Source organism: Aspergillus affinis, assembly GCF_023601865.1.
Source record: "Aspergillus affinis strain CMG 70 chromosome Unknown NODE_62_length_193083_cov_87_906428, whole genome shotgun sequence".
Classification (NCBI taxonomy): domain Eukaryota; kingdom Fungi; phylum Ascomycota; class Eurotiomycetes; order Eurotiales; family Aspergillaceae; genus Aspergillus; species Aspergillus affinis.
In genome coordinates, this window is record NW_026515843.1 from 118370 (window position 1) to 146301 (window position 27932).

General features: G+C 48.1%; 8 protein-coding genes across 8 annotated transcripts; 2 read left to right on the forward strand and 6 right to left on the reverse strand.

Moving 5' to 3' along the window:
- Positions 1-603: 603 nt before the first annotated feature.
- KD926_009046 (uncharacterized protein) lies at positions 604-2150 on the forward strand (the record flags this gene model as incomplete). Its single annotated transcript, XM_053101643.1, has 4 exons — positions 604-734; positions 787-805; positions 859-1242; positions 1299-2150. 4 exons carry the CDS (start codon positions 604-606, stop codon positions 2148-2150), a joined length of 1386 nt encoding a protein of 461 aa, XP_052954809.1.
- A 2108-nt stretch (positions 2151-4258) lies between these two features.
- KD926_009047 (glycoside hydrolase family 12 protein) lies at positions 4259-5150 on the reverse strand (the record flags this gene model as incomplete). Its single annotated transcript, XM_053101644.1, has 3 exons — positions 4259-4338; positions 4403-4635; positions 4735-5150. The coding sequence occupies 3 exons, from the start codon at positions 5148-5150 to the stop codon at positions 4259-4261; spliced, it is 729 nt and encodes a 242-aa protein (XP_052954810.1).
- A 3169-nt stretch (positions 5151-8319) lies between these two features.
- KD926_009048 (endo-1,4-beta-xylanase) lies at positions 8320-9819 on the reverse strand (the record flags this gene model as incomplete). The annotated part of the gene is made up of 9 exons (XM_053101646.1): positions 8320-8409; positions 8464-8529; positions 8586-8674; positions 8825-8913; positions 8976-9121; positions 9177-9298; positions 9360-9408; positions 9468-9508; positions 9564-9819. 9 exons carry the CDS (start codon positions 9817-9819, stop codon positions 8320-8322), a joined length of 948 nt encoding a protein of 315 aa, XP_052954811.1.
- A 5693-nt stretch (positions 9820-15512) lies between these two features.
- Positions 15513-16733, reverse strand: KD926_009050 (Zn(II)2Cys6 transcription factor domain-containing protein; the record flags this gene model as incomplete). The annotated part of the gene is made up of 2 exons (XM_053101647.1): positions 15513-16613; positions 16665-16733. The coding sequence occupies 2 exons, from the start codon at positions 16731-16733 to the stop codon at positions 15513-15515; spliced, it is 1170 nt and encodes a 389-aa protein (XP_052954812.1).
- A 1960-nt stretch (positions 16734-18693) lies between these two features.
- Positions 18694-19869, forward strand: KD926_009051 (RTA1 domain-containing protein; the record flags this gene model as incomplete). Its single annotated transcript, XM_053101648.1, has 3 exons — positions 18694-19472; positions 19644-19718; positions 19779-19869. 3 exons carry the CDS (start codon positions 18694-18696, stop codon positions 19867-19869), a joined length of 945 nt encoding a protein of 314 aa, XP_052954813.1.
- A 601-nt stretch (positions 19870-20470) lies between these two features.
- Positions 20471-21275, reverse strand: KD926_009052 (putative ubiquitin conjugating enzyme; the record flags this gene model as incomplete). Its single annotated transcript, XM_053101649.1, has 2 exons — positions 20471-20727; positions 21122-21275. 2 exons carry the CDS (start codon positions 21273-21275, stop codon positions 20471-20473), a joined length of 411 nt encoding a protein of 136 aa, XP_052954814.1.
- A 530-nt stretch (positions 21276-21805) lies between these two features.
- On the reverse strand, positions 21806-22939 carry KD926_009053 (uncharacterized protein; the record flags this gene model as incomplete). Its single annotated transcript, XM_053101650.1, has 2 exons — positions 21806-22744; positions 22793-22939. The coding sequence occupies 2 exons, from the start codon at positions 22937-22939 to the stop codon at positions 21806-21808; spliced, it is 1086 nt and encodes a 361-aa protein (XP_052954815.1).
- Positions 22940-24259: 1320 nt separating this feature from the next.
- Positions 24260-25266, reverse strand: KD926_009054 (CFEM domain-containing protein; the record flags this gene model as incomplete). Its single annotated transcript, XM_053101651.1, has 4 exons — positions 24260-24514; positions 24563-24894; positions 24949-25132; positions 25186-25266. 4 exons carry the CDS (start codon positions 25264-25266, stop codon positions 24260-24262), a joined length of 852 nt encoding a protein of 283 aa, XP_052954816.1.
- Positions 25267-27932: the final 2666 nt, after the last annotated feature.

A 27932-nucleotide genomic window follows, 5' to 3' on the forward strand; every position in this document is an offset into this window, starting at 1 on the left:
CCAGTTCGGAGTTGGGTGAGCAGGTAGGCTCGGTTCCGGGGAAGGATCCATACAACTTCTGGGTGTATTTCGCGGGCAGAGTACTGTCGATCTTCTGTAGATGGTCTCCTTTGGTGCTGGAGCTCCACTCGTGCTTCCACTGGACATGGATTTTGTCGCGGATCAATGCTATCTCCCTCGTCAGGAGTGCGGATTACAGGGGATTTCGAAAACAGATTCCCCTCAAGACACGCTTTCTTTCCCGGCGACCCACTAGAGAGCCAACCCCGGATTGCCTGGTTTCAGTTCGTTTCTCAGAAGCCAATCATGATGCAGAATGGCCCCAACAAGGGGCTTTCCCTTTACTAAGCTTAGCCGATTTATAAGTGGGGTGCTGGGAAAGAACGCGTCTGCTGTTTTCGACTTCTACTGTACAAAAATGATGTTTCACTTTCCATGTTTCGCGCTAGGCGATATTAGGGAATGTTCTTGCGAAAGTGGATCCGAATGATCTTATCACCTGTATATCTTCTCCGCAAACACAAATTTTCGTTTTTTGTTCGATAAGTACCCGCCCCACGAGTGGAATCGAAAAGTTACCACTCAGTAATCAACTAATTATATATGTACGGAGTTTCCCTAGAAAAGTTCTTCCATTCATATGATACAAAGACTGTTACAAGATGCCGTGCGGGCCTAGGGATAAGCGCCGCCACGGTTACCGATGCCAACGCTGTCGAAAAGATCACCTTAAGGTGTGAATTATCTCTTTATAGCTGCCTAAATTATACTGATATTGTCATATAGTGTGATGGCTCAAGGCCATGTACCGCCTGCAAGCAGAAGGGGATCCCTTGCAATTCGACGTGTCTGTCAAAGGCAAATTTTCAAATAATCCAAAACCAGCAATCAGCTAGCTGGGCTATATACGGGAGTCCTGTTACCCCCACATGCGAGCACTACAAGCGTGCCTTCTTCTTTGCCGTAGGCGCATCTCCAGTTTTAACCACAGTATTCGCGGCGGATTGTTTGGCCCCTCTTTTACATGATAATGTATTCGTGCAAGACACAGTGTCCTTGCTGGGCGGATATTATGCCTTGAATAACCCGCAGTTACTGTCGGTTTCACAACCTGACAAGAGGAGCCTGTTTCGCTCTCTACAAAGTTTGCGAAAGTTTGTTGCAGCAGAATTCCAGCCAACTGAAGGTAAAGATCGCCCTCTGGTAGTCATGATCTGCGCTTTACTACTGAGCTTTGTTGAGGTAATTAGTCCCAATACTCGGTTGCGCGTGGTTCGTAAGGCTGACAAACCGAATAGCTACTGGTGGACCCTTCTGGGCAGCTATGGGATTTCTCAGTCCGTCAGCTTTACTGTTTCAGTGCAAAGCATCAAGAATTAAGTAGCTCACATAGCCCGTTTGGGAGGTCAGTGAGCACACTTGCCCGAATTTTGAATGCACTGAGGGCCATCTGTCGCCCGCAAGACCCAAACGTCGATGTGTCTGGTCAATTGCCTTTCCTTGGCTCCACAAAGTTCTTGCTTACCAAGGAAGGTGCTCCATTGACACAATGTCAGGGTCAGCTCCTTGATAGATTGGCTCAGGACCTCGAGATGTGGGCTCAGCTACAATGGTGGGCTATAGGATGGAAAACACAGGCTAGCCTGTCCAAACTACAACAAAGTATCGTTGAAACATACAGAATAGGAAGTAATGTTGGTGGAATCAATATAGCTTGTATTGGCTCCAAGTTTCAACGTGATATGATTGCCTGCATCCTTTGGTATTCACACCAGGAATTAGGGATATTTGGGAACGCCATGCTCACTCTATACCAATCTGCGATAATCGAGATCTCACAAATTTTCTCTGATCCATGCTGGCTGTCTTTGGAATGTGAACTGCCGATTATGCCACTTCAGTTGAGTTACGAGCAAGCAATCTCTGCACTGAATCATGCCGAAAGCTCACTCCAGCATCTCCATCTCGAGTCTGTAATTTATGCACCTGTTCTGTACGCCATTGGAATGGAAATGGCACGCAAGCCGGACAAATATCGGATCTTGCGATTTATCAGCAATATTGAAAGAAAGGGGTTTGCGGTCACAAAGCAAGTCATTTTGGCTATCAAAAAAGACTGGTACTTAATGAATCGCAATATCAAGAAATAGCCCATAGCGATGAGACCACTGGTCTAATATCCGTCGGTCCACCTGGAGATGAATTTGCGAAGTAGAGTGCAGCTACCTCTTACTGAAATTTCTTTTGTTACATTTCTAGGTAGCGGTACTCCATGGAAGATCTTCAGTAGATGGAAGATGGAGCTAGGGTCAGATCCTTTCTCAACTCTTTTTATTTTCTTTTTCTTTTTTTTTTAAAGCTGCGCCAAGACTCGAACAGCTCGGTCTTCGGGACTGTCTGGAGGGCATCGATGCCATTTCTCGTATATGTGAAGGTCGGGGAGGCGCTCCGCTTCTAGCTTTCCGTGTATCATTGCACCTTCTTGCTAATCTACAAAGCTTGATACAATATTAATCGGTACTAATTTACATCAGAATCCGGAAGATACAGAACCTTAGCGCTATACTTACAAGTTTCAAGATTGGAGTACCGGCAATAAAAACATCTCCTGCCTGTCAGTCTGTGACCCGAACATGTTGACTGTTTGAATTATGATGCGCGGTAGTATTTCTGCACCGCCAATGGAGGCCCAAGACGAGATGATGCGGCTTGGTTGGGTTGTGGTTGTCCGGGATGTTAGGGATTACTCGCAGCCATTGAGCATTTAGACCCGTTGGTGAGGTCACCTTGTTTGCCACAGCCCAAGAATGCCGCGGTATTGGCTTAATATAGGATCCCAAGGGCTAGTTGAGCAGCAAGCAGGAAGGCCCCTTTTAAGGAAATAAACGATCGCCTATCTTCAAGGAAAAGGAAAATAGCTTTAGCTAAGGAGAGAAGACATTAGACGTATTAGGAACCCAATTTGTATTCAATTTGCAATGAAGCAAGGACATTTATACATATATTCCTGTCCTAATAGTATGTATCCGCCATTTTGGCCGAGGAGGCCGAGATAGCAGTCTTCGATCTGATCTTCGCGCGGTATAACATCCAACCCCAGTCATTCAAGCAGTTCCTATTCCGAAATGGGCAACTCCTCAGGGTGGTACGCCAGCTCGTGCAAACAATCCTTCAAAGCAGCGGAAATCATTGTTTTCTTTGACACTCACAATAACAGAACTTGATACTAGCTTATAAGCGGTTATGTTCTATAGACAAAATGTCGACTGGAGGCTGCTTAGCTTCCGAACATAAATCAAGAAGATCAAAAGAGTGCGATGATAGTTGTCCGGGTTATTATTGATGTGCGGAGTATAGTGCCTCTCTCAGGCACCTAACCTGGTGGAATTACGAGGGTCAAGATCCGCAACCCTTGTAATCAACGATACGAGCACATTCACCTACCACGGAAAGAGATCCATTTTGGTTCCCAAGATAACCTACCATGTCAGGATTATATCGGTGGGGGATGGGACTAACCAGAACCAGAACCAGTATCTCTCATGCACAAAAGCTTTCCAGCCAAAGCCCTTAGGCTTGTTTCACAGGCCAAGTGGCTTAGGAAGTGTCCAAGGTTTACGATCTATGATGGAAGTCTGTCCATGATTTACCGGATATCCGTAACCATGACCACTGCCACTATACTTGTACTCAGCTCTGCTCCCGTTAGAAGTCTATATGACGTTATACTCCATCCATAACTACAAAAACGGTTTCTTGAGACAGACGGAATGAAACCTGCCGCATTCCCAAGACACCTAATTTGACATATTCAAGACGCTGGAAGCGAGTTTAGGCCTCTCCTATTTTGGATGTCCTCAGGAATTAATTGTTCCCTTCTACGAAGAATAACAAACTCTTAAGTATATTAGACCGTCTCCCCCGTACGTGCTGTGAGGATATAGCAAAGCCATACCCGGTGTCAAGCTATCAGGGGCAGGATATCTATAAAGGTCAATCCCTACGCGACTGTAATCTCCCTCCGTAGAAAAGGGGTGCTAAGAGCACCAGAGGCGCAAAGCGGAATAAACTGCATTGTTCACTATCTACGTCTGCTCTAGAAGGGTAGGGCCCATGTTGAATAGGTCCGTCTATCCAACTAGTCATTGAAAATCCAAGCCCGTGCGTATCCAACGCTCCGAACCAAACGCACAATATTACCGGTCGGGTTTGGAGATATACCAAGACTATGCCTCCATTGTCCAATGCCCCTATGGTCTTAGTAGACACTGGCAGCCCAGTTGGACACAGTGAACTTTGCGGGACCCCCGGTGAATGGCTCTGTTCCGAACTGAAGATCTATTCGTCGTGTTTGTTAGTGGCAATTCCACTACAGAAGCATGCGGGTCGAAAGTTCTCTTACTAATCAGGTACTGGGTGGCAGAGGGGAAGCTTTGCGTGCTGGATAGATAGTCGAAGAAAGCTTTGAGATCCCCTTTGTAGTTGTTAATCGGGTTCACTGGCACGAAGCTGTACGTTTTCTGCTCAGCACCGGCCTGGATGCTGGTGCCATACCACACCTCCCAGGACCTTCCTCCCACCGTGGCCGTGTCAATCTGCTTACCAATGGGTTGGATTGTGCCGTAACGAGCAAGCCTAGCATGCGGCCCAACGCCAGCAATGTCAGTTTCATGCTCTTTCCGGGGAAACGATAGATCTAATCAATCAACTTAGGAGAGCTTTGTTCATACGTACCAAACCATCAGTTCATAATCACCGCTGGATGTAGCATGATCCACGTTTGCCGCGGTAAACATATCATATGCGACATCAGCATCGACATTGGTGTTATCCTGCGTCCATTCTACCCCGGTGGGAATGGTTCGCACATCGTTCACGAGCTTCTTCTCGAAGTCCACGCCTGAGTTAGAGTAGCTCTTCACCGTTCCCTTACCGCCGTTCCAGGTCCAAGTAGTGTGCCACGACGCACCCGCGCTGGAGAGGCTGTCAATGTACACGCACTGGGAGCCGGTGCCTTGGTATTCTCCCCACAAGTTGTTGTTCACCGAGTATGGGGGGCTTCTAGCACTGTCGTACTTATCACAGAGCTTTTGGCCCATAACGGTGGCCGAGAGTGTAACAAGTCCGACGAAGAGCTTCATGTTAGGCATCGTACTCGAGAGGGCCCTGGTCAATAGAATATTGAAGGGGATAAGGGGATCACCGTTTGGATGGAAGACGAAAACTGAGAGAACAGCGGACGATAAGGCTTAAATAGACGGAGCCTAGCCAATGATGCTCACCCCTGTTATTATGGTCGTCTGTCTTCCTTGGCCTGGTGCAACATCGTCTGGCGGGAGATATCCATTACCCCGTCGGATATAAACACCAAATAGCGTCTGGACTGGCGATGAGATTTACCTCTTTCAACAAAATTGTAGGGGCCGAAACCACCGCTTGTGTTTTGGGTTTTTACTCCGCGTGATAAACGGGTAATCCGAACAGGTTTTGGGGTCCGCCATATGTTAAGCATTAAGATAAGTACTAATTAATTCCACGTCCTATTTTCTATGATATACTGAATGGCCATATAATCTAGTGGTGTTTTGAATACATGGAAGTATAAGATAACTATTTTTAATTTAGGTGACGCACGTCCCGCACGAAATTGAAACAAGTCGGTGTGGAAAAAGCATAGGTACTATGTAGATCGACCAGTCAATTATCGGAAATATTTGAGTACTGCCCTGAAAATGGGGTATTCTTCGCTTGATGTTTGTCATAGTAACTATTTTTAATTTAGGTGACGCGCGTCCCGTACGAAATTGAAACAAGTCGGTGTGGAAAAAGCGTAGGTACTATGTAGATCGACCGGTCAATTATCGGAAATATTTGAGTACTGTCCTGAAAATGGGGTATTCTTCGCTTGATGTTTGTTATAGTAGCGAAGAGGCTGAGACTTGGACTGTGGGCGTGTTGTGGACGTGTTGTGGACCATACAACCTGCTTGAGAAGACAATGTACATGTTGGAATTCCCTATATAGCCAGTAGCCTGCACTGGAAATGTCGGGTTTGCTCTCTTGAAAAATAACTCATTTACTCTTGCAGGAACATCAGCCGTGCATACTGTGCTGTTCTTTGAGATTGTGATAATTAATAGTACAACTAGGAGCTCAAAACTTGGCTGACAGCGAAGTACAAGTAGTTCTGAGATAAAGGAATGTTGTGAGATAGAAACCCTGCGAGTGACTGTCTAATACAGGGATGTAATCAGCTTACCAATATTATAGCATTTAATACCCCATTTCAATCTGTCGGAGAGCGTATCGAATGGTACTCAATCACACAAATATGAATTCCTGATTCGTTGAATCTAGTTACAAGGCTGGCCTAAATACGGTGATTAAGGTAGAAGGGGCCATTTACTTTCCAGAATAGGAAATAGAAACGGTACTATGACAGAGCAGGCCCTGACTATTAGAATTTCTAACGTTGAAGCAAAATCCTAGCGGCTTCTAAAGGTCGAACAATGTTTGTGCAGGACAAGGCTGTCTAAGCCCCAGTAGTCTCCGTCAACCTGACGAAGAAGCCCCCTGTGGAATTTATGGCGGATGGTTGGCTCTTAGGTCTGTCACCAGTGAAAACGTAGACATCACTGTTCCCCACTGCCTCTTCGCTGATTTATGCTACAATCTCCTCAATTGTTCTTTCTCTCTCATTCAGCCCTGAGCTTTTCCTATAAACCACTGGGTTTTTTCTAGCCAGAGATCTGCGATTTTATTCCTGTAAACCCTGGTAATATAATTGGTCGGTAATATATCGCAGAAACCAAGCATTTGTTGGTACGCTAGTTTGCGGGTGTTATAACTCAGTAACCGGTAGTATGCAAAATTACAGACCAATGATATATAGCCAAACTATATTATATAGTATTAAACAAAGACGGTAGAGTACGATTTCTCCCTGGCCCGCTCACAGTGACAAAGTTCCCTGGTTCAACCAGTATGATATGCTAGAACGTACATGTCCAAGGTCCAAGCTGGCATACATCGGGTCTCTAGCAGGCCATGCTCTAAAGGAACCCATGTTAGCTAGAACAGGACAGGACATTCGTTAAAATTAAATAAATAAATAAAGGTAGATTGTGTTGCTCGGTTAGGACGCGATAGAAGCTCAGAAGGTCAGAATTTAGGCTATAGTCGGCTGTTGCTTACCAGACAAAACCCGTTAGATAAATAATAGTTGTTCAGCTTCTCTAGGTAACTCATTAGCGTTAGTGGTTCAGGGGCTGCAGCCGAAGTGAATCCCACCCTTTCCTAAATAAAAAGCTCGTTTCAAGAAGATGCAGGGATATTTCAAGCAGGTGGCGCGGTTCAAGGAGCGGCTCGTAGTGGTGGTCCATAGAGTAGCCCATCAATCGGTGCTGGTGAGCGAGCTGCTGAGTATCTAGCATGTGAATACCGAGACGAATGTGCGCCGCAATTTACTTGTCGACGGATGGACTGGGCATGCTAGTAACCGCGTATACATATCGTAACTGAGGGGTTTAATGCAAGCAACAGCGTGACGGTGAGCTTATTGTATATTATTTATGGCTGGTATTGCCGTTCTTGCGGCAGCTGAGAAACACTCTGCCTCTGTGAATCCCAACGTCAGTCTAGAATTGATACGAATCCATGGGATTACGTGATCTAGCGGCTTGGCCCGCACACTCGAACCCCTATAGAAGAAGAGATTGAATCGTTATGCAAGAGAATTAAGAGCCCTATCATCCAAAAGGCATTCGCTCCTTAGTAGGCTACGTGCGTATAGCCGATACAGTGTCATTCTGCCCTCCTTCCCCTGTGCAATTCACAACAAGAATATATGTATCACCATAGCTAGTGCCAATAGTTGTAGACAAATACTCTAGTTGTGCTTGTTACCTATAAGCTAGTGAGGAAATGAAGCAAGAAGAAAGTTTCGCCAATCAAGCCGGCAAAGTAAAGCCTTTTTATATAGAGGCCTAACATTGGCAAGCAAGCTCTCAGTCTACCAATTAAAAAAAGACGTCCTAGGATGGTTTCAACAATGTCCGTTTTCTTCTTGGCTTCAATTAGAGTAAGAAAGCAAGTTCTGTTCAACTAGAAAAGACCCTCCGATTGTATCTAGTAAAGCGAGATTATTTCCTCAGATACACTATTCTTCAATGATAATCACAACATTCTTTCCTAGCTTTCCTAGCCCTTCTTCACCGTCACCCTTGTATCTCAACAACATCGGTTCTACGCTTCAATCTGAAGCGTAGCCTACAAAGTAGCAGACTTCGTAGCTTCAGGTAAAGATGGAAAACATCTCGCCTAGAGGGCATCTACAATAGCATTGTAGGCCTCCTTGGGGTTGTAGCTGCCGTCGAAAAGCAACGGGCTCTCGTCGGCACGCCATGATTCCTAACAAGAACATTAGTACATAGTCTTTTTGATCTGAGAGAAATTGGCATTTACCGGGTCAGCCACTCCCCAAACTGTGATTCCGACACACTTCGGCTGGTCCAGACAGGCGGTGACAACCTATAAAACAGAGATTTAGTGAGAAGCCAATCATAGCAGGCATCGTGGAGACTCACGTTTACGTAGTCGGTAAAGCTGGCGCCAGCAATATCAAGCTCGGTGACAGCAACCTCCTTTGTTCCTGCACTGGTGAGAGCATTAAGAGCTGTGAGAGGCTGTTAGGTAGTTTTCGGCCAAGGAGTAAGAGGGTACTTATTCAGAAACTGCGGCACCGGCACCAGCGCTTAGGTGGGTTTGAGAGCCTAGAAAGGAGTGAGTAATTGTACACGGCGAACTGAATTGGTAGGAATCTTACCAATTCCGTCGATTGGGATACCGGCAGCAACCCACTTCTTAACGTGGCTGACCATACCCTGCAATTTAGGGCTGCTGGCGAAGTCCAGGCTGCTCAAGGTTAGAATTGCAAAATGAAAAAAGAAAATAGAAAGGAGAGGGCTACGACTCACTTGAAGTCGTTGATGTAGAGCTTTGCCTCTGGGTCTGCGGCACGAGCTGTTTCGAAGGCGATCCGAACAAAGTCTTCCCCAAGGACCTTGGAAAAGACACTGTCACGAAGGGTACCGTCCTCGTTGAAGATTTCATTGACAACGTCCTTAGGTCAATCAGTAATGTAGCTCTGTGGGACTCTAGCTGCGGACACAACATACCCAGGCGTAGACTTTGCCCTTGTACTGCTTCATCACCGTGGTGATGTGGTTCTTCATCACATCGGTTAGGGTTGCCTTGTCCGTGATGGAAGAGACCCAAGGTGGGAGCTGGGAGTGCCACACTTGTCGAGTTTAGCTTCTCTTTCCGTGATATGTCTGAACTTTGAAGCCTTGGGCACTTACCGAGAGTATGGCCGCGGATCAGCTTCCCGTTTGTCACGGCAAAATCGACCTGGAATAGGTAAGAACCATGCAAAGAATACTTTGCGGTGAAAGACTTTGGATACGTACCAGAGAATCCGATCCTGCGAAGGAAAACTGTCCTTGGATTGCTGGTTTGCAAGTCAACTTCTGATTATCTAGTTATCCTGGGTCATTTGTACTCACGCTCAGTAGCATCCCACTTCATGCTGTTCTCCGGAGTCAGTTGACCGAAGTTAGCCTTGATGATTGCCGGGGTCTTAGGGTCCTTGTTCAAGGTGCCCTGGTCAGCAATGTTTCCCAGGTATTTCTTTCCGTGGTCTTTGAACTTGGTATCAATGCTCTTAGAGGCTTGTCGGGACTCGACGGTTCCGGACAGCGCCTGGCCAGCGAAGAGCATAGCCAGAGCAGCTGTCTTAAGTTGAACTATATTGGGGAACATGTTGGCTGTTCGAGTCAATGAATGGAAATGAGTGTGGTAGAGGACATCATCAGGGAGAGATGGAGGCGATACTTATACAAAACAGCAGCCAGCATGTCTTAGGGAAGAGGATTTCATAGTTCAAATGTTAGCTAGAAGGGAAATCCTTCCCTGATACCAAAAGGAGGTTGCATCATCTATCTCGTTCACCAGTGGAGAACGGGTGTTACTTGTTTTATCCAAAATTCCAATAAATAGCTCGGATGGTATTATATTTGATCTCTTTTAGCCTGAATTTTCAGAGAGGACTTTATTCTGGTATACATGTGGGGTACGTAGAAACTTGCACTTTGAATAATATCAAACCACCAGCCGAGTAGACAGTTCTAGCCCTGACATATAATAAGGGACCCACAACTCTTAACTTTTGATGAAATATAGAACAGCTCGTGTAGTAAAACGAAAAAGGGGGCCTAGTTGTGGAGCTGAAGTCCATCACCTCCAATCCCCTCCAACTCTCTTTCTCGAATATCCAAATCCTCAGAGGCACCCCGAGCAGGATTGTATCTTGACATTCTCCAAAGAGCTTTTGTCAAGGCCCGTTTCTTTTACTAAGGGGAAACGGGCGCTTGCCTACGTTATCCAAGTTGCTTGTAAATATTGAGTATGAAATAATATTCCAGTATTTTTTACAGCATTTTTTTGAAGCTCAAATACTCCTGTAAAAGACTTTTAGTCTGAACGACATGTGGAGTAGTAACTTGCACCAGATCCTATCAGATCACCAAAGTCCTTTTAGACATATAGGCTAGGCCCATTGTAAGTACTCGCTCCAATAAGTAACAAGGACCCACAATTCGCGGCTTATGCTTAAGGGCAGAATAATCTGCCTAGGTGAAACGAAGAGGGGTCTTCGCTTGTGGAGACATCTATCAGTTATACCTCGGAGGCCATCCTAAATAGTGAGCTCCTCCTTCGCCAAGTACGGGCTGCTTCGGGTTTCGAATAAGCTCAGCCTTTTTTGCGATTTCCCTGCTAAATCCTCCGAGCCACTTCCGAGCAGGATCAGGTCTGATGTTCTTTCAAGTGCTTTCGGCAAGAGCCCAAGCCACATCGACAAGATAACAACCAAACATTGCTTAGACTAGTGAATTATATTGTGAAAAGGGATCCCCTTCTGCTTGCAGGCGGTACATGGCCTTGAGCCATCACACTATATGACAATATCAGTATAATTTAGGCAGCTATAAAGAGATAATTCACACCTTGAGATGAGCTTTTCGACAGCGTTAATATCGGTAACTGTAGCGGCGCTTGTCTCTAGGCCCACACGGCATCTTGTAATAGTCTTTGCATCACACGAATGGAAGGATTTTTCCAGGGAAACTCCGTACAGGTATAATTAGTTGATTACTGAATAGCAACTTTTCGATTTCACTCTTGGGGCGGGTACTTGTCGAACAAAGAACAAAAATTTGTGTTTACGGAGAAGACGCACAGGTGATAAGACCATTCAGATCCACTTTCGCAAGAACATTCCCTAATATCGCCTAGTGCAGAACATGGAAAGTGAAGCATCGTTTTTGTATTAGTTAATCCACGAAGCAATAACTACCGCTAGTGGATCCACTTCCAAATATTACCTTACCCAAGTGTTCGTTATAGTTCAATCCTAGTATGGTGGGTCCGGGGTGAAATTTCGCGGCTCAACGAGCCTGATATACGACCTGGCGGCGGCTTGGCAATTTATGGTTAAAAATATGAGCTTGTATTGGATCATGAATGTTTCGTATTGCCTAGTAATTTGTATGCGGAATAGAAGCTCAATGAAGGTCTGATCATCTTGATTTAGACGATCGAAACGAAGCTATTTAAAGTGCAATATGACTACGTGGCTTCTTTGAATTCGGCTTATCTTGAAGCCATGAAATGCCGTCAGAGTTGATCTAGACGGCAAGCGGCAAGGTGTTGAATCCTGGCGGTAAAATTGCCCCATCTTCGCTGACAGCTTGATTGCTAGTAAGCAACGCCGAAAGTGAACGTTACTATTCATTTTCCTGATATGCTCTGGTTGGCAGCAGAAATGCGTAATATTGTACATTTTATTTCCCTGCGCCTTTTACGCTGAACTCATTTAACGAGTGCCTCGGACAATTTCCGTGTTTGATATTATCTCTTTCCATATGAATATACCAGATTACCCACATCCCTCACAACAGTCGGGCTAACTTGTGGTCAAAGCATTCAAATTTCTTGGGGCTTCATGCCAAGCGGAGGCTGTAGATTGCATGCAGGGGTCCCGGGATCCTTTTAGGATAAATGCACTCCGATGATGGGTTGCATTATCTGTGGCTTCCTCCGCCTTCCGGGGTTATATTCATGGACTTTATATTTCACCTGGGCTGGTTCGATAGTGATCAGCCACGGCTTTGTTTCATTGAGATAAACTATCTAGTCTCGGTGAGTCCGAATACCTCCATCTTGCAGTTCTCTTGTAGATCGTGATCAACATGCTTATTAAAGCGTCACAGGTTTATACATCCCATGAATATTGCACCTGATTCTGAAACACCCAGGTGAGGACAGTGCAAACTCTCAGGGTCCCATCCTCTTTGGGCATAGATTAGGTCTCACTGCAATTTCAAGGTCGGGTTGGGCGGATGCAGGCAGCTGCACGTAGGTAGTCCCTTTCTTCTATGACATCGGATATTTAAGCAGCACATTTCCTTGCTTTGCGTGGACATAAGTGTACAGGGGGCGTGGCGGAAGGCCTGGCAGATTGACGGCCAATAACGGCGTCGATTGCGGCCGTTTTGGGCAGCTCGTTTGCCGTCTTCTAGTTTAAAGTAGGATATCTAATATTATGGTAATAGTAAAATCTTATAAGCCGAAACATCTTAACCAATCAATATATTCACTGCCCAGGCACCGATCGGAAGAAACATAACCGGTCTATATCATCAACAGTCGACGAACATCCAGCTGCCATACCTCAAGCGTTTTCATCAAAGTCATCAAACGGGAAATGATCCTTAACTGCAGCTACTTCAGATGAGGTATCGGCCACTTTAAGCATATAGGACTTCATTTCACGCGCTAATGCTGTCCCAGCATCATATTCATCGTTCGGTAGTCATCCCAAAACATCGACGCCCAGTGCCTTTCGCATTTGCTCCATCTCAGTATCTGCTTCTTTCTGGCGCATATCAAGTGCAAGCGTGTCTCGAACAACCTTTTCTGAATACTCGACAGGGGAAGTAGAGCACGCTCCGCTTCCATCTACACCGGAAATTGCTGAGAACTCGGTCCAGTTCTGCATAGTGCGTATCATCTCGGCCCGCAGTGTAACTGAGTCACCTTCCCAAGACGTTCCTGCGCCTTTGAAAACCCGCTGGCGTAGTATAGTAGAGGTGTCGAATATCGTATCATAATGTTTCTCATTCATCCGCTTAGTAAAGGCAGCGTAAAGGAAATGGACCAGTCGTTTTCGAACTTTCTCGAGCGAAAGTCTGCTCAGAATGAGACAGAGTGTCGTAATTCGGTGGAAAATCAAGTTGAGGCTCTCTGAGATTTTCTGATTCTGGGTCACCGTGGTTTTGGAAGTGTTTCGGTATCCCGGCTGCAAGGCCCAAACGAAGAATGGAGGAATGTTGCCAATCAATAAACCCCAAAATTTCCTTTTTCTTAGATACAAAAATATTGTTTGGCTGAAAGTCAGGGTGGCGCAACACTGGCCGATGCAGGGATGTCCCAGCTTTGAAACCAAGACAAGACACCAGCGAGAGATAATCGCAAAGGTTTTTAATGTGATCGTTAGGAGCAAGGTTAGTAAAGTGGTATATCTCCCTATATAGACGCTCATAGGGTTGCCGGGGCTTCGCGTAGTGTTTAGTCCAAGCCAGCTCTCGTTCATCAACGGCCCGAAATATGTCGACCGATGACAACCCTAGTTAGGGTCAACAAGAAGCGGTTGTGGTAGTTGTTCGTCATAGGAAATTCCACTTACACGGGCTCCTACCAATATCCGATGTGCGCCTATCCCCATGCCACCAGCTATAATGTGCTATTGGTCCTACACAGAAGGCAGCATCGCGCTCACCAGGCAGCGGAAACCTATTCTCTGACTGGAGATCTTTGCTGTAGTACAGACTACCGAATGCGGTAAATTCCAACGACGTCAGTCGTGCCTCCCATTCAACAATCTGTTTCATGATCCCGTGCTGCTCTTTTGGTGTCATGGAATACCATATATCGCCAAGAGGAATCCCATCCATTTTTTCCATGATAATATACTCAGAGCCGACCGGGTTCGTTCTTGTCGAGCACCACGCATACACCTTAGGAGTTTGGAATCCACGCAGTCGAAGATAATTCAGAGTGGCTGCCTCGCTCGCCACGGTATAATGATCAGGCACTGTGGACGGATACGGTAACCTTGCGATAACAGACAGCCCGTAACTGAAATTGGCCTGGAACATCCTATTGAAACCACTTTCCGCCATCTTAAAGAAGGAGACGATGTCTGATGGGGTTCGACCGGACGCAACGGCAATGGCGTTTTAGAGGGCAGACACATCAAACTTGAGGTAGCGTTCCGACAGCCGTATATTTTCGTTGAAGCTGCAATCGTCAGCGTAGGTCCAAGCTCCCCGAGGAAGGAACTGGCATACATCCATCTCCCAGAAGTATATCTAAACAGTTCATTGTTGGGGTGTTCGGTTGAAGGCGTCATGGATCCCACGGATCGAGCGCCAGAGCCTTGGGAAGGCAGGGACCGAGCCCGTAGAGAGCTAAAAAGTTTCTTATTCGCATGATGTAAGATGGCAGGTTCCTTCAAGCCGACATTACCGTACTATCTATCGAGGTCTCCAGGAAAACAGCGACAGATTGCAGGGGAATTCTCAAACCTGCCACCATGGCTGGAAAGAGGCTTGATAGGTATTATTTCGAGGCTGGGAGAAGGTTCCTCTGGTCGGCGGCCGATGACGCAGCAATAGAACCTCTTGGCTACCCACCTTTAATTTCGGTAAGTTACTGAGTCCACCATTAATGATTTATATCACGAAGAATGAATTATAATTTAGTTACTAGTCAATAACCAGCTACTAAATTCAAATTGTTTCATCCATGGTCTGTAGCCCTCAGATTGGTAGTATTCGAGCCGAGAAGACCGCACCCATAGGAGCTAAGTATCTAGTACATAATTGAGTACTTTTCTAGGACAGGAGAAACACAAATCAAACCAGGCGCCATTCAATCCCACATATAGTAAATACAAGATATCTAAACAGCTCTATCAATCCAGTTAAATGGAGGTGCAATGCAGCGAATGTCCCTTCCATCGTCAGAAGTGAATATTTTGAGGCCAAATCGCTATTTAAGGGCACATGAACACAATGAAAATCAAAATAGATGTAACTTCTTGGGCCAAAGGTTATCTGATACCAAACTGGATCAGAGGGAAGTACAGTACAGCTCCCCTTCATGGGTAATTCCTCTCATCACGAAGACGGACGATGGTCGACTGACATCTGCGACGGCATCACTCCAGCGCCTTAGAGTATGCCCGAAATATGACTCCACGTAGGAGCGTCTGTCTGCTAAACTGTCTGCATTATCGTAAGCATCCGACTCAACTCCAACCCAAAAACACAGACCAACCTACATCAGTATGACCCACCTGAAAAGGTGCTATAATCCCACAACCTCCCCGATTAAATACTCATCTTCTCCTTCGGCCAAGTCCACGCCCCCTCTAATCTCGGATCACCCGACCTCAAATCCCTCAGCAACTCCGCCCCCAGAGAACTGCCCGAATTGCGAGCCCACCAAAATTCCCCATCGAGTTCATCCAACAGGACAGCCCAGTGCATCAGCACCAACAATGAAATCGGTGGACGACCTCTTAACGCATGCACGAACTCCTTATCAACCGACGAAAGCCACGAAATGACCGACGCGGCGTCATGCGCATGAGCAAAGCGCCGATAACAGCGACGGAGCAGTTCAATCGCATCATTCATAATGCGATGTTGATCAGGGTCTGCTTTTTCCAGCATGAGATCATTCGTTGCGGTTAATTGCGTAAACGAGGATTCTACATCCGCGTCCAGCGCAGCGTACGGGACATCGAAGAAGCCGTGACGAGAAGTGAAAAAGGGGGTTTGCAGCCAATCACGGCTGATCTTGTGGATGTTTCTGACACCCTGGAGGAGTTCGAACACGACGAAAATGTTCTCGGTCATGGTGGTGCTTTTGATGCGGTCGGCTGTCAGCTGGGGGAGGGCGATGCCGATGACAGTGGTGATGATGGCGTGCGCGAACACGGCATCGCAGTTGATTGGGCTAATATTATCGATGGCCTGGCGATAAGGCGCCGACGCCTGGTTATGATACTCGAGAGCGGAATCGATGTAGGACAGGGCCTCTGACGAGTCGATCGACGCGGCCGTGTGCAGCGAAGCGACGGCCAGGATTCCGTTCATCAGAAAGTCGAATTCCAGAGCCTTGCGCGGCAAAAACATCTGCCAGACCTGGTAATAGGCGGGTTCATTACTGAGGCTCTGGTAGGTCTCGGTCGAGTACTTATGCATCAATTCGAGCTCTTTTTTACGCGAGAAATTAGGCGGACTGGTGGTGCCGGCGGCCGTGAAGGCATAGCTGGCCGCTTCGGGGTGCCGATGCGCGGCGTGCGGTACGGGGGCGGGACTGGCGGAAGAGGAATTGGCGACGGTGCGGGCGGCTGACGTCTTCGTATACGTACAGTGCAGTTCACGCGAGATACAGTTTGAGCACGGTGGGCCTCGCTCGTCACACTAGACATGTTAGATCCGTGCGAGAGAGGAAGGTGTTTCCAGGCCATCTACCTTCACGCGTCGCTTCTTGCATTGATCGCATCCATTGCGCGACTTGGTATGCGCCCTTCGCGGCGCCATCCCGAATGACCGATTACTCCTCGGTGCAGGTAGCACAGTCGGTCAGGGGACAAGGAGACATAATTGGCGATGAATGACGTTAAAAGACGGAGAAAATCACAGCCGCGTGGGGAGACACGTGGGGAGCGTCACGTGCTATCTCTAAATCAACAACCAACACGCGAGGCTGAGCCTCGATGTAAATTGTACCTTGTAAATATCTACGAGATTGCTCTGGGCAACGTTGTTCATACCGTGCAGAATTGAGAAGCTCGGCGACTCGAGTGTAACATCTGGGCCGACAATGACAGGCTGCCACTTCTGTCATTTTCTTGGCAGCAGTGAAGTATGAAGTACGCAGCGTAGATTAGCCCTGAGAAGGTATAATTAACTGAACTATTTATGATTGGACCAAAGTTTCTTGAATACTAGGCCTTATAGTTAACGCCTAGTGCAGATCACGTTCTAGCCGTACTCCGTGCTCCCGATGCAAGTTAAATTTTTTACAAATTGTAATTTTGTAAATAATAACTTGTTAAAACTCATATATTCATTAGATATAAGTTTTCTAGGATAAAAACTTGTCATGTTCAATATTAATAAACTAATAATAAATATTAATATATGAAATACTTGTCAAGACAGCTCCGTGAACACTCCACATTGACAGATTCAAGTACCTGAGTCCAACTGCGGTTAGTCCTTAGCTTGGGCTGCTTAGCCAGGGAAGAATGGTTTAAATACATCTAAAATTAGCACATGATCGATTCTGATCAGAGCCATGTAGTGCATTAAGACATAGGGTTCATGGTGGAAATAGTATGTTGTGGAGAACGGTTCATTAGGTAGCCGTGATATTTATGCTCGAACTCCATCTTCTAGAAAGTTTCATCATGAACGAATTAAACTCAATTTGAACATTCCCAAGGATACCGCCATTTAGTCTCAAAATCAAAAGCCAGCAACATCTGAGTTTGACTGCGATTCCTGAGAACCCCATTCTCTACGAATAACTTACCCAGTGTAACACGCAACTAAGGCATCAATATTACTTGAAGTGTAAATATAGCGACTGCATCTACAATGTTACAATCAGCGATGGTAACTGACAGACCTCGTTCTCGGTTTCGCTTACTTTGTCTACCTTCCACTGGCGTTAACGCATCATAACTGCCTTTAGCCCCATGTATAGAGCGTACAATCCGAAACGAATCCGACCAACCCTTGGCATTGCACAGATACAGCCTCCAAAGTAAAGTCAAATGCATCTACAAGCGTACATCCTCCATCTAAAGCATCTGGCTTAACGCCGACCTCACAGCCCGATCTTGGAAGATCTCGCATGCGATAACCTCCATCTCGGGAATTTATGGCTGCAAATGCAACGGCTCAGACCGCAATCCGGGACCGTGGCGCCCCACATGGCAGTGGATCATCCATCATTCCAGACCCGATCCCGATCTTTCTGACAACGCTGACTGGTGGGCTTCTCGCTCTCGCTCTCGTTTTCGCTCTCGCCTTTGCCTTCGCACTAATTAGGCAAATGCCAAGGCTGGCACGGTCCTGACAGAGTCCGGTTTGACTGGTTAGATCGGGATCATAATATGGAGTCTAAGCTGCCTACCGGACTCCGTATTACGGAATACTACCGGGGGAGCTGGGTAGCTTACATATCGGGCTGAAGGAGGCGGTGGTTTTCGCTTTCTCTTTTTCTTTCGTCGTCTTCGTCTTCGTCTTTGTTTCCTTCGGTCGTGTCATCCTGGAGCTGGCATGTTGGTTGATTGATTGATATAACGGTTTGCAGGACCTCGTTCTTTCGGGGATTTTTTCTGTCTTTCATTCGTCTTTAGATTGTCTGCTCTACATAGCGACATTGTCATTTTCCCCTGTCCCTCTTGACCTCAAATTATATACTACTCAATCGCCATCCTCCACTCTCTCTCTCCTCAACTTCAACCAACATCCCCAACCTCCCCTCAAAATGAGCTCCCAAACCTGCACCTCCGTCACCCCCTCCTGCCCCGTCACCGCAACAACATACGGCTACTACCCCAACCTCGGCGGCAATATCTTCTTCACCATAATCTTCGCCCTCTGCGGCCTCACCCAAATCTACTTCAGCCTGCGCTTCAAATCCTGGACATTCGCCATCGCCTTACTAATCGGCACATTCCTTGAAATGGCCGGCTACATCGGCCGAATCCTAATGCACAGCAACCCATGGGACGCGGGGGCCTTTAAACTCCAAATCGTGGCACTAGTGCTGGCGCCCAGTTTCATCGCCGCAGGGATCTATCTCACCCTAAAGCACATCATCCTGAACCTGGGGAGCTCGCACTCAAAACTAAAGCCGCGGCTGTTCACGTGGATATTTATTGGATGTGATGTTGGTTCTCTATTCCTGCAGGCAGCGGGTGGTGGCGTGGCTGCGTCTGCGGAAGATGATCTCGATATGACGAGTACGGGGAATAATATCATCATAGCGGGGATCGTGTTTCAGGTCGTGACGATGGCGGTGTGTGGGGTGCTCGCGGTGGACTTTTTCGCGAGGGTGTTTAGACGCGGAGGAGGGTTTTCTGCAGCTGCGGCGGCGTCGGGGGGTGAGAAGATGGTGAGATTGGATGAGATGCGTGGCGGGGAGACTGGGGTTGAAGGCACGGATGGGAATGGGGTTCCCGTGCAAGAGGATGTAGCTGCTGGGGCTGGCGAGGGCGTCACGGCGAAACAGTTGAAGATTGTCGTGGTGGTGGAGATAGTGGCGTATGTGACGGTGTTGATTCGGTGCATTTATCGGTATGACCTCTCCCTCTCTCCCTCTCTCCCTCTCTCCCTATCTATATCTGCATGGACACACACACACACACCAACCCCCTCTCCTCAACTTCAACCCACAGAGACTCAAGAGCTCAGAACAAAGCTAAAAACAACCAGAATCCCCGAAATGGCCGGCGGATGGGGCAACCCGCTGATGCAGCGCGAGGACGAATTCCTAGTCCTCGATGGGATGTAAGTATCCTCCATTCCCCCTTACAATCCACAGACACAGACATAATGACCCAAAAACAGGATGATTGCTATCGCCTGCATCACACTCACAGCCTTCCACCCGGGTCTATACCTTCCTTCGTTGCGAAAGGGTGCTTCGAAAAAGGCATGAGGTTACTATTACCACCTTACCTAGTATATACTCATACTATAGGTATGAAAACTGTATGACAGAGATGGACGATAGAGAATACTATACCTATATAGACCTTGATTTATGGAAATGAAGCGGTGGGCAATTGATATCACCCAGCCAGCATTACCAATACTGTTATACTTCGTTTCGTTTACCCTTTTCTCTAATGACCATTGCCTGTAACTAAGCATCGAAATACTTGAAGTATACGAACTTCTACATACCTTCAGAACCAAGATTCACAGGCAATAAATAGTATTTAAAATGCAAAAATAACACCGCAGTCCAAACAATCATATATGTTATCCATAAACCAACCGCAAACGGCAATGCACAAAGATGAACTCCCACCGAAAGTAACAGATAGTCATGAAAAAATAACAAGAAAAGAAACGAAACGAAAAGAAAAATCCAAAGATCTAACGACCTCAAAATGCAACACCAAAAATTAAAAGATACACAAATCAAATAAACGCGACGCGCCATCAACGCACTCAAAGCCAAATGTACTAATAAAAAAAAACCATAACACAACCAACCCAACACCCCCAGCCCAGCACAGCAAAGAGGAACCTGGTTACTCCTCCCCCATACTCTCCCTTACACACTTCCTCACCTGCTTCTTAAACTCCTTCGGATCCTCCCTCCATAGCCTTGCAGCCTCCACGTTAGCGGGACTCTCGTCGTTGGGGCTCGACAGCATCGAAATGACCGATAGGAGGATCGTCTCGGGCGTTTGCACGGGACTCCAGCGCTCCGAGGCGGATTCGTAGCCGTACTTGTCTTCCTCGGGGGGATGCAGGATGGAAATGCAGACTTCGCCGCTGGTGTAGACTGGTAGGTAGATGTGTTAGTGTCTGCTGTATCTGTATCTGTGTCCATGTCCATGTCCGTATCCATCACGTCATGCATAATCATATCCCAATATCATCCAAACAAATCGAACACGGGCACAGATAACCAATCAGAAAGGCAGGTACGGGGTAAGAAAAAACGTACTATTGGGATGAAAAAGCGGCGGTTCGAATTTCATCTTCGGCGGCATATGAGGATACTCCGGGGGAAAAGAAAGACGAGCCCGAAAGAAGCCACCTAGAAAGTAGGAATATACCCCTACTATCAGCCACATATCTTATCTAATTCCGTCCTGTCATGTCTTGCAAATCTTCCCCATCCAACCCCTCCAACCCGTCCATCCATCAATCCAGAACCACATCTAGAAACTCACCGCCATAAAGCTTCACGTCATCCGAAATCATAAGCATAACCTCCCATTCGAAGACATTATTATCGACCAGACCGCAGCTGCACCATGTGTGGTCCTCGGATTGCATCTGTTGCAGCTGTCGGGACAGCATACGACCTGCGGCGGTGGTAGCCATGGTGGTTTGGTGAGGGGCTGTTCTCGGAGTTAGGAGAGACGGTTCGGTGGCGGATGAGGGGGTCGGGGTCGGGTCGGTGAGGATATACAAGAGAGATCAGGTGTCAGAGTTCACCGGGTGTTATAGACCCATACAGTGCGAAGCAGTGGGAAGAACAGAAGAAGGTTATATCCTAAGGACGAGTTGAGGAGAAAGTGGGGGACAAAGATTGCTGTTTAAGAGGGCAGGGCGGCACGTCCGGGCGGTGAGTTCGCCAAGTGGGGGAGGGCGGGGCGCTCCTCAGGCACTCGGACTAGCCTCTTACGGCCATTTGATGACTGGATGGTGTTCAACTAGCGAAAGGACACAAGCAGCAGAAAAGAATGGACATTCGTATTGACTAGACTATTCCCATGGTATTATTCACACTATCCAAGCATACATCAGACATGCGACAAAATGGCTATGAGATCAGGTGATGCATCAATTTGGTGGCGTCATAGGGGTAAGGAAACCCCACTTGCGTACAACACTCACACCAAAAGACAACCCTAAGCAGAGAGTCCACGAGAGACAACCTTCAGGCTGTCCTTGAACATGTAGGTCTGACCAACAAGCACCAGGGTAAACAAGGTAACAATGGCCACCTGGATGGCAACGGCCTTGAAGATCGCCTTGTAGTAGCGGGCCCGAGCAGCGCCGTCAAAGGTCTTCCAGGCGTCCGCGATGCTGAGCTTGCCGCTACCGCCCAGGATGGCCGGCACCACCTTTCCGCCGAACGACCGGTCGAAAGGCACGATGGCCTCATCCTCCTCGGGCAGCATGGACGCCGCCACGCGGATGAAGACCGCCCGAGCCGGGATCGAGACCAGCAGGGCGAACAGCCACGGGATGGTGAAGGCACCAGCCACCCGGCCGGCAGTGTCAAGGTTCAAGTCGGCTTCGGTCGTGGGCCAAACACGGATCGACGGGATGGACGAACCGATCATTAAAGGCAGGAAGAAGGCACCGGCAACAACCGCCTGCTCAAAGGCATACACGGGCGCAATGTTGACCCAGCTCTTGTATCCGGGAATGCGCTGGTAGAAGCGCTTGGGGGAGGGCTCGGAGATGACAATGTGGATCCAGGCGAGCTGCAGGTTGGCGAGCAGAATACCAACGATCATGTGGACGATGAACTGGCCGAAGAAGTTGGACATGGACACGGGGATCATCGAACCGAGAATACCCTGGGCGTTGAACATCACGACGAACATGGCGAAGCCACGGAACCGAGACCAGAAGCCGGCGCGGGCGCGCAGGTGCTTAACGGTCGTGCGCAGCTTGCTGGTGATGGGGCGAGGGGGAGTCACGACAATCTCGGCGTCCGCGTCGGCAGGGTCGATGGGCTTGGTCGGGTCCTGGTCGGTATCGATACGAACAAAGATGTCGGGGTTCGAGTCCTCGATGGCAGCCAGCGTCGGGACGAGCATTCCGTAGGTGTATTCCACCTGTAACCATTAGCCGGGATTCATCAGTGACAAACCGTCGAGACTTACCGCTAGGACAGAGAAGATGAAAGCGATGACGGTGAAGCAAAGCAGGCCGGCCTGCCAGCCTTGGAATTCGATGGACGGCCTGTCGGGGTTACCGGCCTGCTCTTGGATGAGCTCCATGCCCCTTCGGACGAACGAGTGGGCGACCATGGCGATATAGTCAATATAAGAACGTAATACGATGATAATATAGCACGATAATGTGGTCGGTGATAAATGTAGTGATGAAAGAGAAGGGAGAGACGGTAGTTGGATGGACGAAGAGAGACGATAAAGGAGGACGAGGCGAGATGACCAGATTTAGTAGGCGGGCGGGCGAGGCAGCAACGCGGCTTAGCGCAGGCAGCGACGGGCGGTTTGGTCTTATCGCCGGTCCGTGACCTCATCCATCGTCTTGATTCTTAGCTTTTCGTCTATTGTGCTCGGTACTACCTACGTTCTCATTCATTGTGAATTATTTGTCAGATTCACGTAAATTTCCCCTGTTTTCCCTTCCGCCCCAGGAATTCGCCCCAAGCAAACTTAGTTCATCGCCGATCTAGCCGGATGCAGTAAGTCGCAGCCTTCCCTCTGAGGCAGGGAAATGAGCCTCGTATCGGAATCGGAACTCCGTCTCCAGGCAGGCAGGGTCTGTGGACAAAAGGAGACTAGTTCAGGTGCAAGCAAATCTCTGATTGTCAATTATTCAGCAGTAGGCTCGAATCATTGATACTCCTAAAATCTAATCTAGACAGTCTAAACACGGGGATAGAAGTGTTGAAAATTTATAAATTTCTATCATTAGTATGAACAACGCATAAGAACAGCGCAAGCACTGCAATGCCTAATCCCCGGAAAGATATATGTTGGTCAGTCAACGCAAAATATTTTTTTCCCAGTCTTGGCTTGCAGCATTCGAGATAAACAAAAGTGCTTTGGGGAAACTCAGATTCAAGGTGATATATATATATGCATGATCTAGGCGTAAAAATAGAATACGCAAGAGATAAGATTGTGATTCCACGATGAATCTATGCAGGAACACATATAGCGAATACTGCACTGTAGGAAGCACGATGGGTAACTGAGAGACAAAATCGACGTTTGACTCTCCAGCATCAGGTGTTATCAAGTGTTAGTTACCCATGGGAGGAGTTCGAAGTTGTGTAACACGGATATACTAATGTACAACAAGTCTTCTCGTCGTACCGACCGGAAGCTTTACATCTATAATTACATTGCTACACTCTTCTCCAAGCTAGAACAAAAATATAAATTAGATGCTCATTAGTCCGTGCTGACTTAGCCCCGGCCAAGTCGCACTATTATCTACTTGTCATTATACCATGACCCGTAATTAGCATATACAGTACAAGGAAAAGGTATTCCATCCGCGTAGTTCATCAACCGTGGATAACAAAACATGCACGTAGTGGCTTGACTCATTAAACGCCGTTTCCGTGTCCCAAGGAAATTCGGTCATTAAAGCATTTAAAGGACGAGGAGAGCAGCCAAGCCCAGAGCGCCAAGGGCACCGCCGCTGATGACGTTGCGAGCAGCGCCGGAGTCGGTCGAAGAGCTGGAGGGAGCAGTCTCGGTGGAAGTGCCGGAGCCGGAGCCGGAGTCGGAGCCACCAGTAGAGCTGGAGCCTGAGCCGGAGCCGTTGTTGTCGTCGCCGGAGCCGCTAGTGCTGGTGGCAGTGGTCATAGTAGTACCGCTGGCGTTGGTGCCAGTGGTGTTGGACACCTGGGATCATTAGTATGAGTATAACATCACAGGCTGAGGAAAGCTTACAGTCTGGGAGCTGCCGGTGGCAGTGGAAGAAGCGCCGGTGCTAGAGCCGGTGACAGAGCCGGAGTTCGTGCCAGTAGCGGTGCCAGTAGCGGTGCCAGTAGCGGTGCCAGAGCCAGTAGCTCCAGTACCGGTAGCACCGGTTCCAGTAGCACCGGTTCCAGTAGCGCCAGTGCCGGTAGCACCAGTGCCGGTAGCGGTGCCAGTAGCAGTACCAGAAGCATCAGTGCCAGTCGCGCCGGCGCCGGCACCGCCAGACTTGGTACCGGTAGCAGTGCTGTCGGAAGCAGTGCCAGTGGAGGTTCCGGAGGAGGAGCCGGAGGAGCCAGCAGAGCCTAATCACAAAGTCAATTCCCACTCTCGAGCAACCATATAAACAGGAGACATACTGGAGTCGGGGCAGGCGTTCAGAGCAATGTTGACGACAGCGTTAGAGTCATCGTCAGGGCAGGCCTGGGCGGTGCAGTCGCGGATACCGAACTTGTAGTCGTCGGCATTGCAAAGGCACTCCAGGTCACCAGACTTGCAGCCCAGTTCGGAGGCCTTGTTGTTCATGTTGCTAATGCACATACGCTAGAAGAAAGGATTAGGACATTGATCGACATGAGGTCTACACGTCAACATACCGCGCACTGGCCGACCGAGATTTCGGCGGTGACCATGCTGGCGGCGGCCAGCAGAGCCATGGAGAGCGAGAAGGTCTTCATGATGTTTGTGGTAAGGTTGAACGCGTGTAAGATGAGGGTTGGGTGATGTCAATATGATTTAATCCGGGCTGGGACTGGACGAGAGAGGCGAGCAGAAAGCAGATGGATGGAGTCTGGAGAAGAAGAAAAAAGTAGAAGGTTGGATAGGATCGTCGGGGGGAGAGGCAGGATTTAAAAAGGGCAGGAACCAATGTGGAAATCAGCAGTCCAAGACCCTGTCGGCGAACAAACCAAGCTCTCGGTGATTCCATGGCTGAGTCTGTTTAGGTTTTATTTTTTTTTCTTCTTTTCTTTATTTTTTTGTCCTTCTCTGCTGTCTCCAATTTTCCTAGGAAATGGCGATCGTCACTGGCTCGCGGGCAGAGTTTCCAAGCTCTGGTACCCGGCCAGGCCAGTCAACGTGGCTCACTGGGCGAGGAAGGGAAGGGAAACGCCACGGGCCAGGTTCCAATGCCCAGTGAAGTCATCGATCATTTCCTCCATCATCTTAGCCTGCAAGGTCAAAAGACAAAAGCTCTGCTCGGATGGATCCCAGGGTTTCAGGACCCATTGACCCTATCGGCCCAGCCGCGCGGACTCCATGACGATCCACCGGCGACCTTGCATGGGTGCGGTGATAGGCGGAAAGGCTTGGCTCCCCCACGGGCTTAATTGGCTTTATTGGGGCTAGTGGATGATAGTTTTGGTGGGCTTGAGATCGCTGTCCTGGTACCCAGTAGTTGGGGATATCCGTGGGTGTGACTGTTTAGTGCAGTTGAGATGTCCGATCTGCGGAAAAGGAGGCCGAGGCAGAAGGTCTCGATGGGGGATGGATGGATGGAGGATGCCATAGTCGGAATAAGACAGTGGGAGGGGAAATGCTAACAAGACGAAGTGACAGTGTGACAATGTGCAGGCCACAGACAGCAAACAGCAGGCAGTGGGAGGTCCATGACGCATCGACTGCCGCCCAAAGAAGAGAAAAGGCCACCGCTCGGGTGGCTGAACTCTGCCGTGCCAGCCACAGATATTTCCACTGGGCTAGTCTCTAGTGTCTACATTCCCGCCACCCACCTCGACTTTTCCGTGTGTTCAGATTTTTCCATCTCATTACATAATGGTCCTGTTCTTCACGAGAGGTGACACAGTGTTGCACGACGTGGGACAGAGTCCAAATACACCGCCCTCGAGGTGAGGATTCCCAGCCCCTGCAATTTGCAGACCATGTCTGGTATGTAGGGGATGGGACTGCCCAAGGGAGTAGGGCAGACGAGTCCAGACGCGATGGCTAGCGGATTTCCTAGCCGCAGCAAAGTGAGTAGATCAGAGGACACTAACGCAGCGCCGTTCGACTTGCCTGATCTGTGGCGGTGCGACGATCATTACCATTCCTGACAACCGGTCGCACTCCGATGGGCAACCAGAGACGTCATCAGTTGGCGGCGATCCCCGATTTTTTTCTTCTTTCTTGATCTCCTATCAAGTCTGAACTCTCAAGTTAATCAGGTTGTCCACCCATTAATAGGTTCTGAGCTCTGACATCGTTGTCTGGCTCCCTCACCCCGGGATGCCATCCGAAGAATCATTCTGCCTAGTTCTGATACTCCATCGAAGGCTGGTGGAAATTCGCCCCTGTCACACCTCGCAGGTGTCTTGGCGCACATCAACAAGCTGTAGCTAGCGCATGCACAGGGCACTCGGCGGGGAAAAATCCTGGAATGGGGTGTTGATGTCCTGCGAGAATCCTGGATCTGGATGATGTGGTGTCCTCTGTTCTTAACATAGCAGTTACATCACATCGCCTAGCCGACGGAATAAACCTTGATGGATGCTGGCACTGGGCTACACAGCACTACGTAGCCCGGTAGTTGTCTGATGACCACAACTTAGGGGCCGACGGGATTCACAACGAGCAACAAGGTGTCGATTTGATTTGTCGAATACCTCAACTCTGCCCTACGAGGACGGTGGCTTGGGGTGTTCTCCGCTCCCCCACTTGCTTGGCTTGGTTGTTTACATGGGTATGGAACATGGGATTCTATCTACAGATTCCCTGTGATTTCCTTTTTGCAGGGAGCTTCACAGCGAGAGTTGATGACGTACCGACTTTGTCCAGACTAGCAAAGAGTCTAGGAATCCAATTAGATCGCGAGACATACATACTTGCAAGTTGCAACATATAAAAACAGACGTCATAAGGGGTCCTGGGTATAAGACAGAATTATTATGGGGTTGACTGCGACTGTGATATCAGAATAAATGGCTATCAGATTGCAGCCAGGAAATTAACATACATACATGTTCGGTTGTTTCAATTAATGTGTTGAAGTGGATTGACATCTCTATTGTGTATGATCTGATCTCGCAGATGAAACAATTATTTCCTGAGTTTGCCAATCATTGTTTAACAGACTTGGCTCGCTTGTTTACCCATCCCATTTTTGATCCGACAACTATATCCCACTTCTTGGCACTTCCACCTGCAAGACTGACCCTTTCCTGCAAGACTCCTTCTATTTACTAAAACACCATCTCTACTCACCTCTAATGCCTAGAACCTAATCAATTTACCAACTGCACAATACCACTCACCCCTCCCATCAAACACACTCCATCTCCATACTCCGATACTCTGCACTCCGGAGTACTCACCAGAACAAAAAGGGATATCCACTCCACCCACCTCA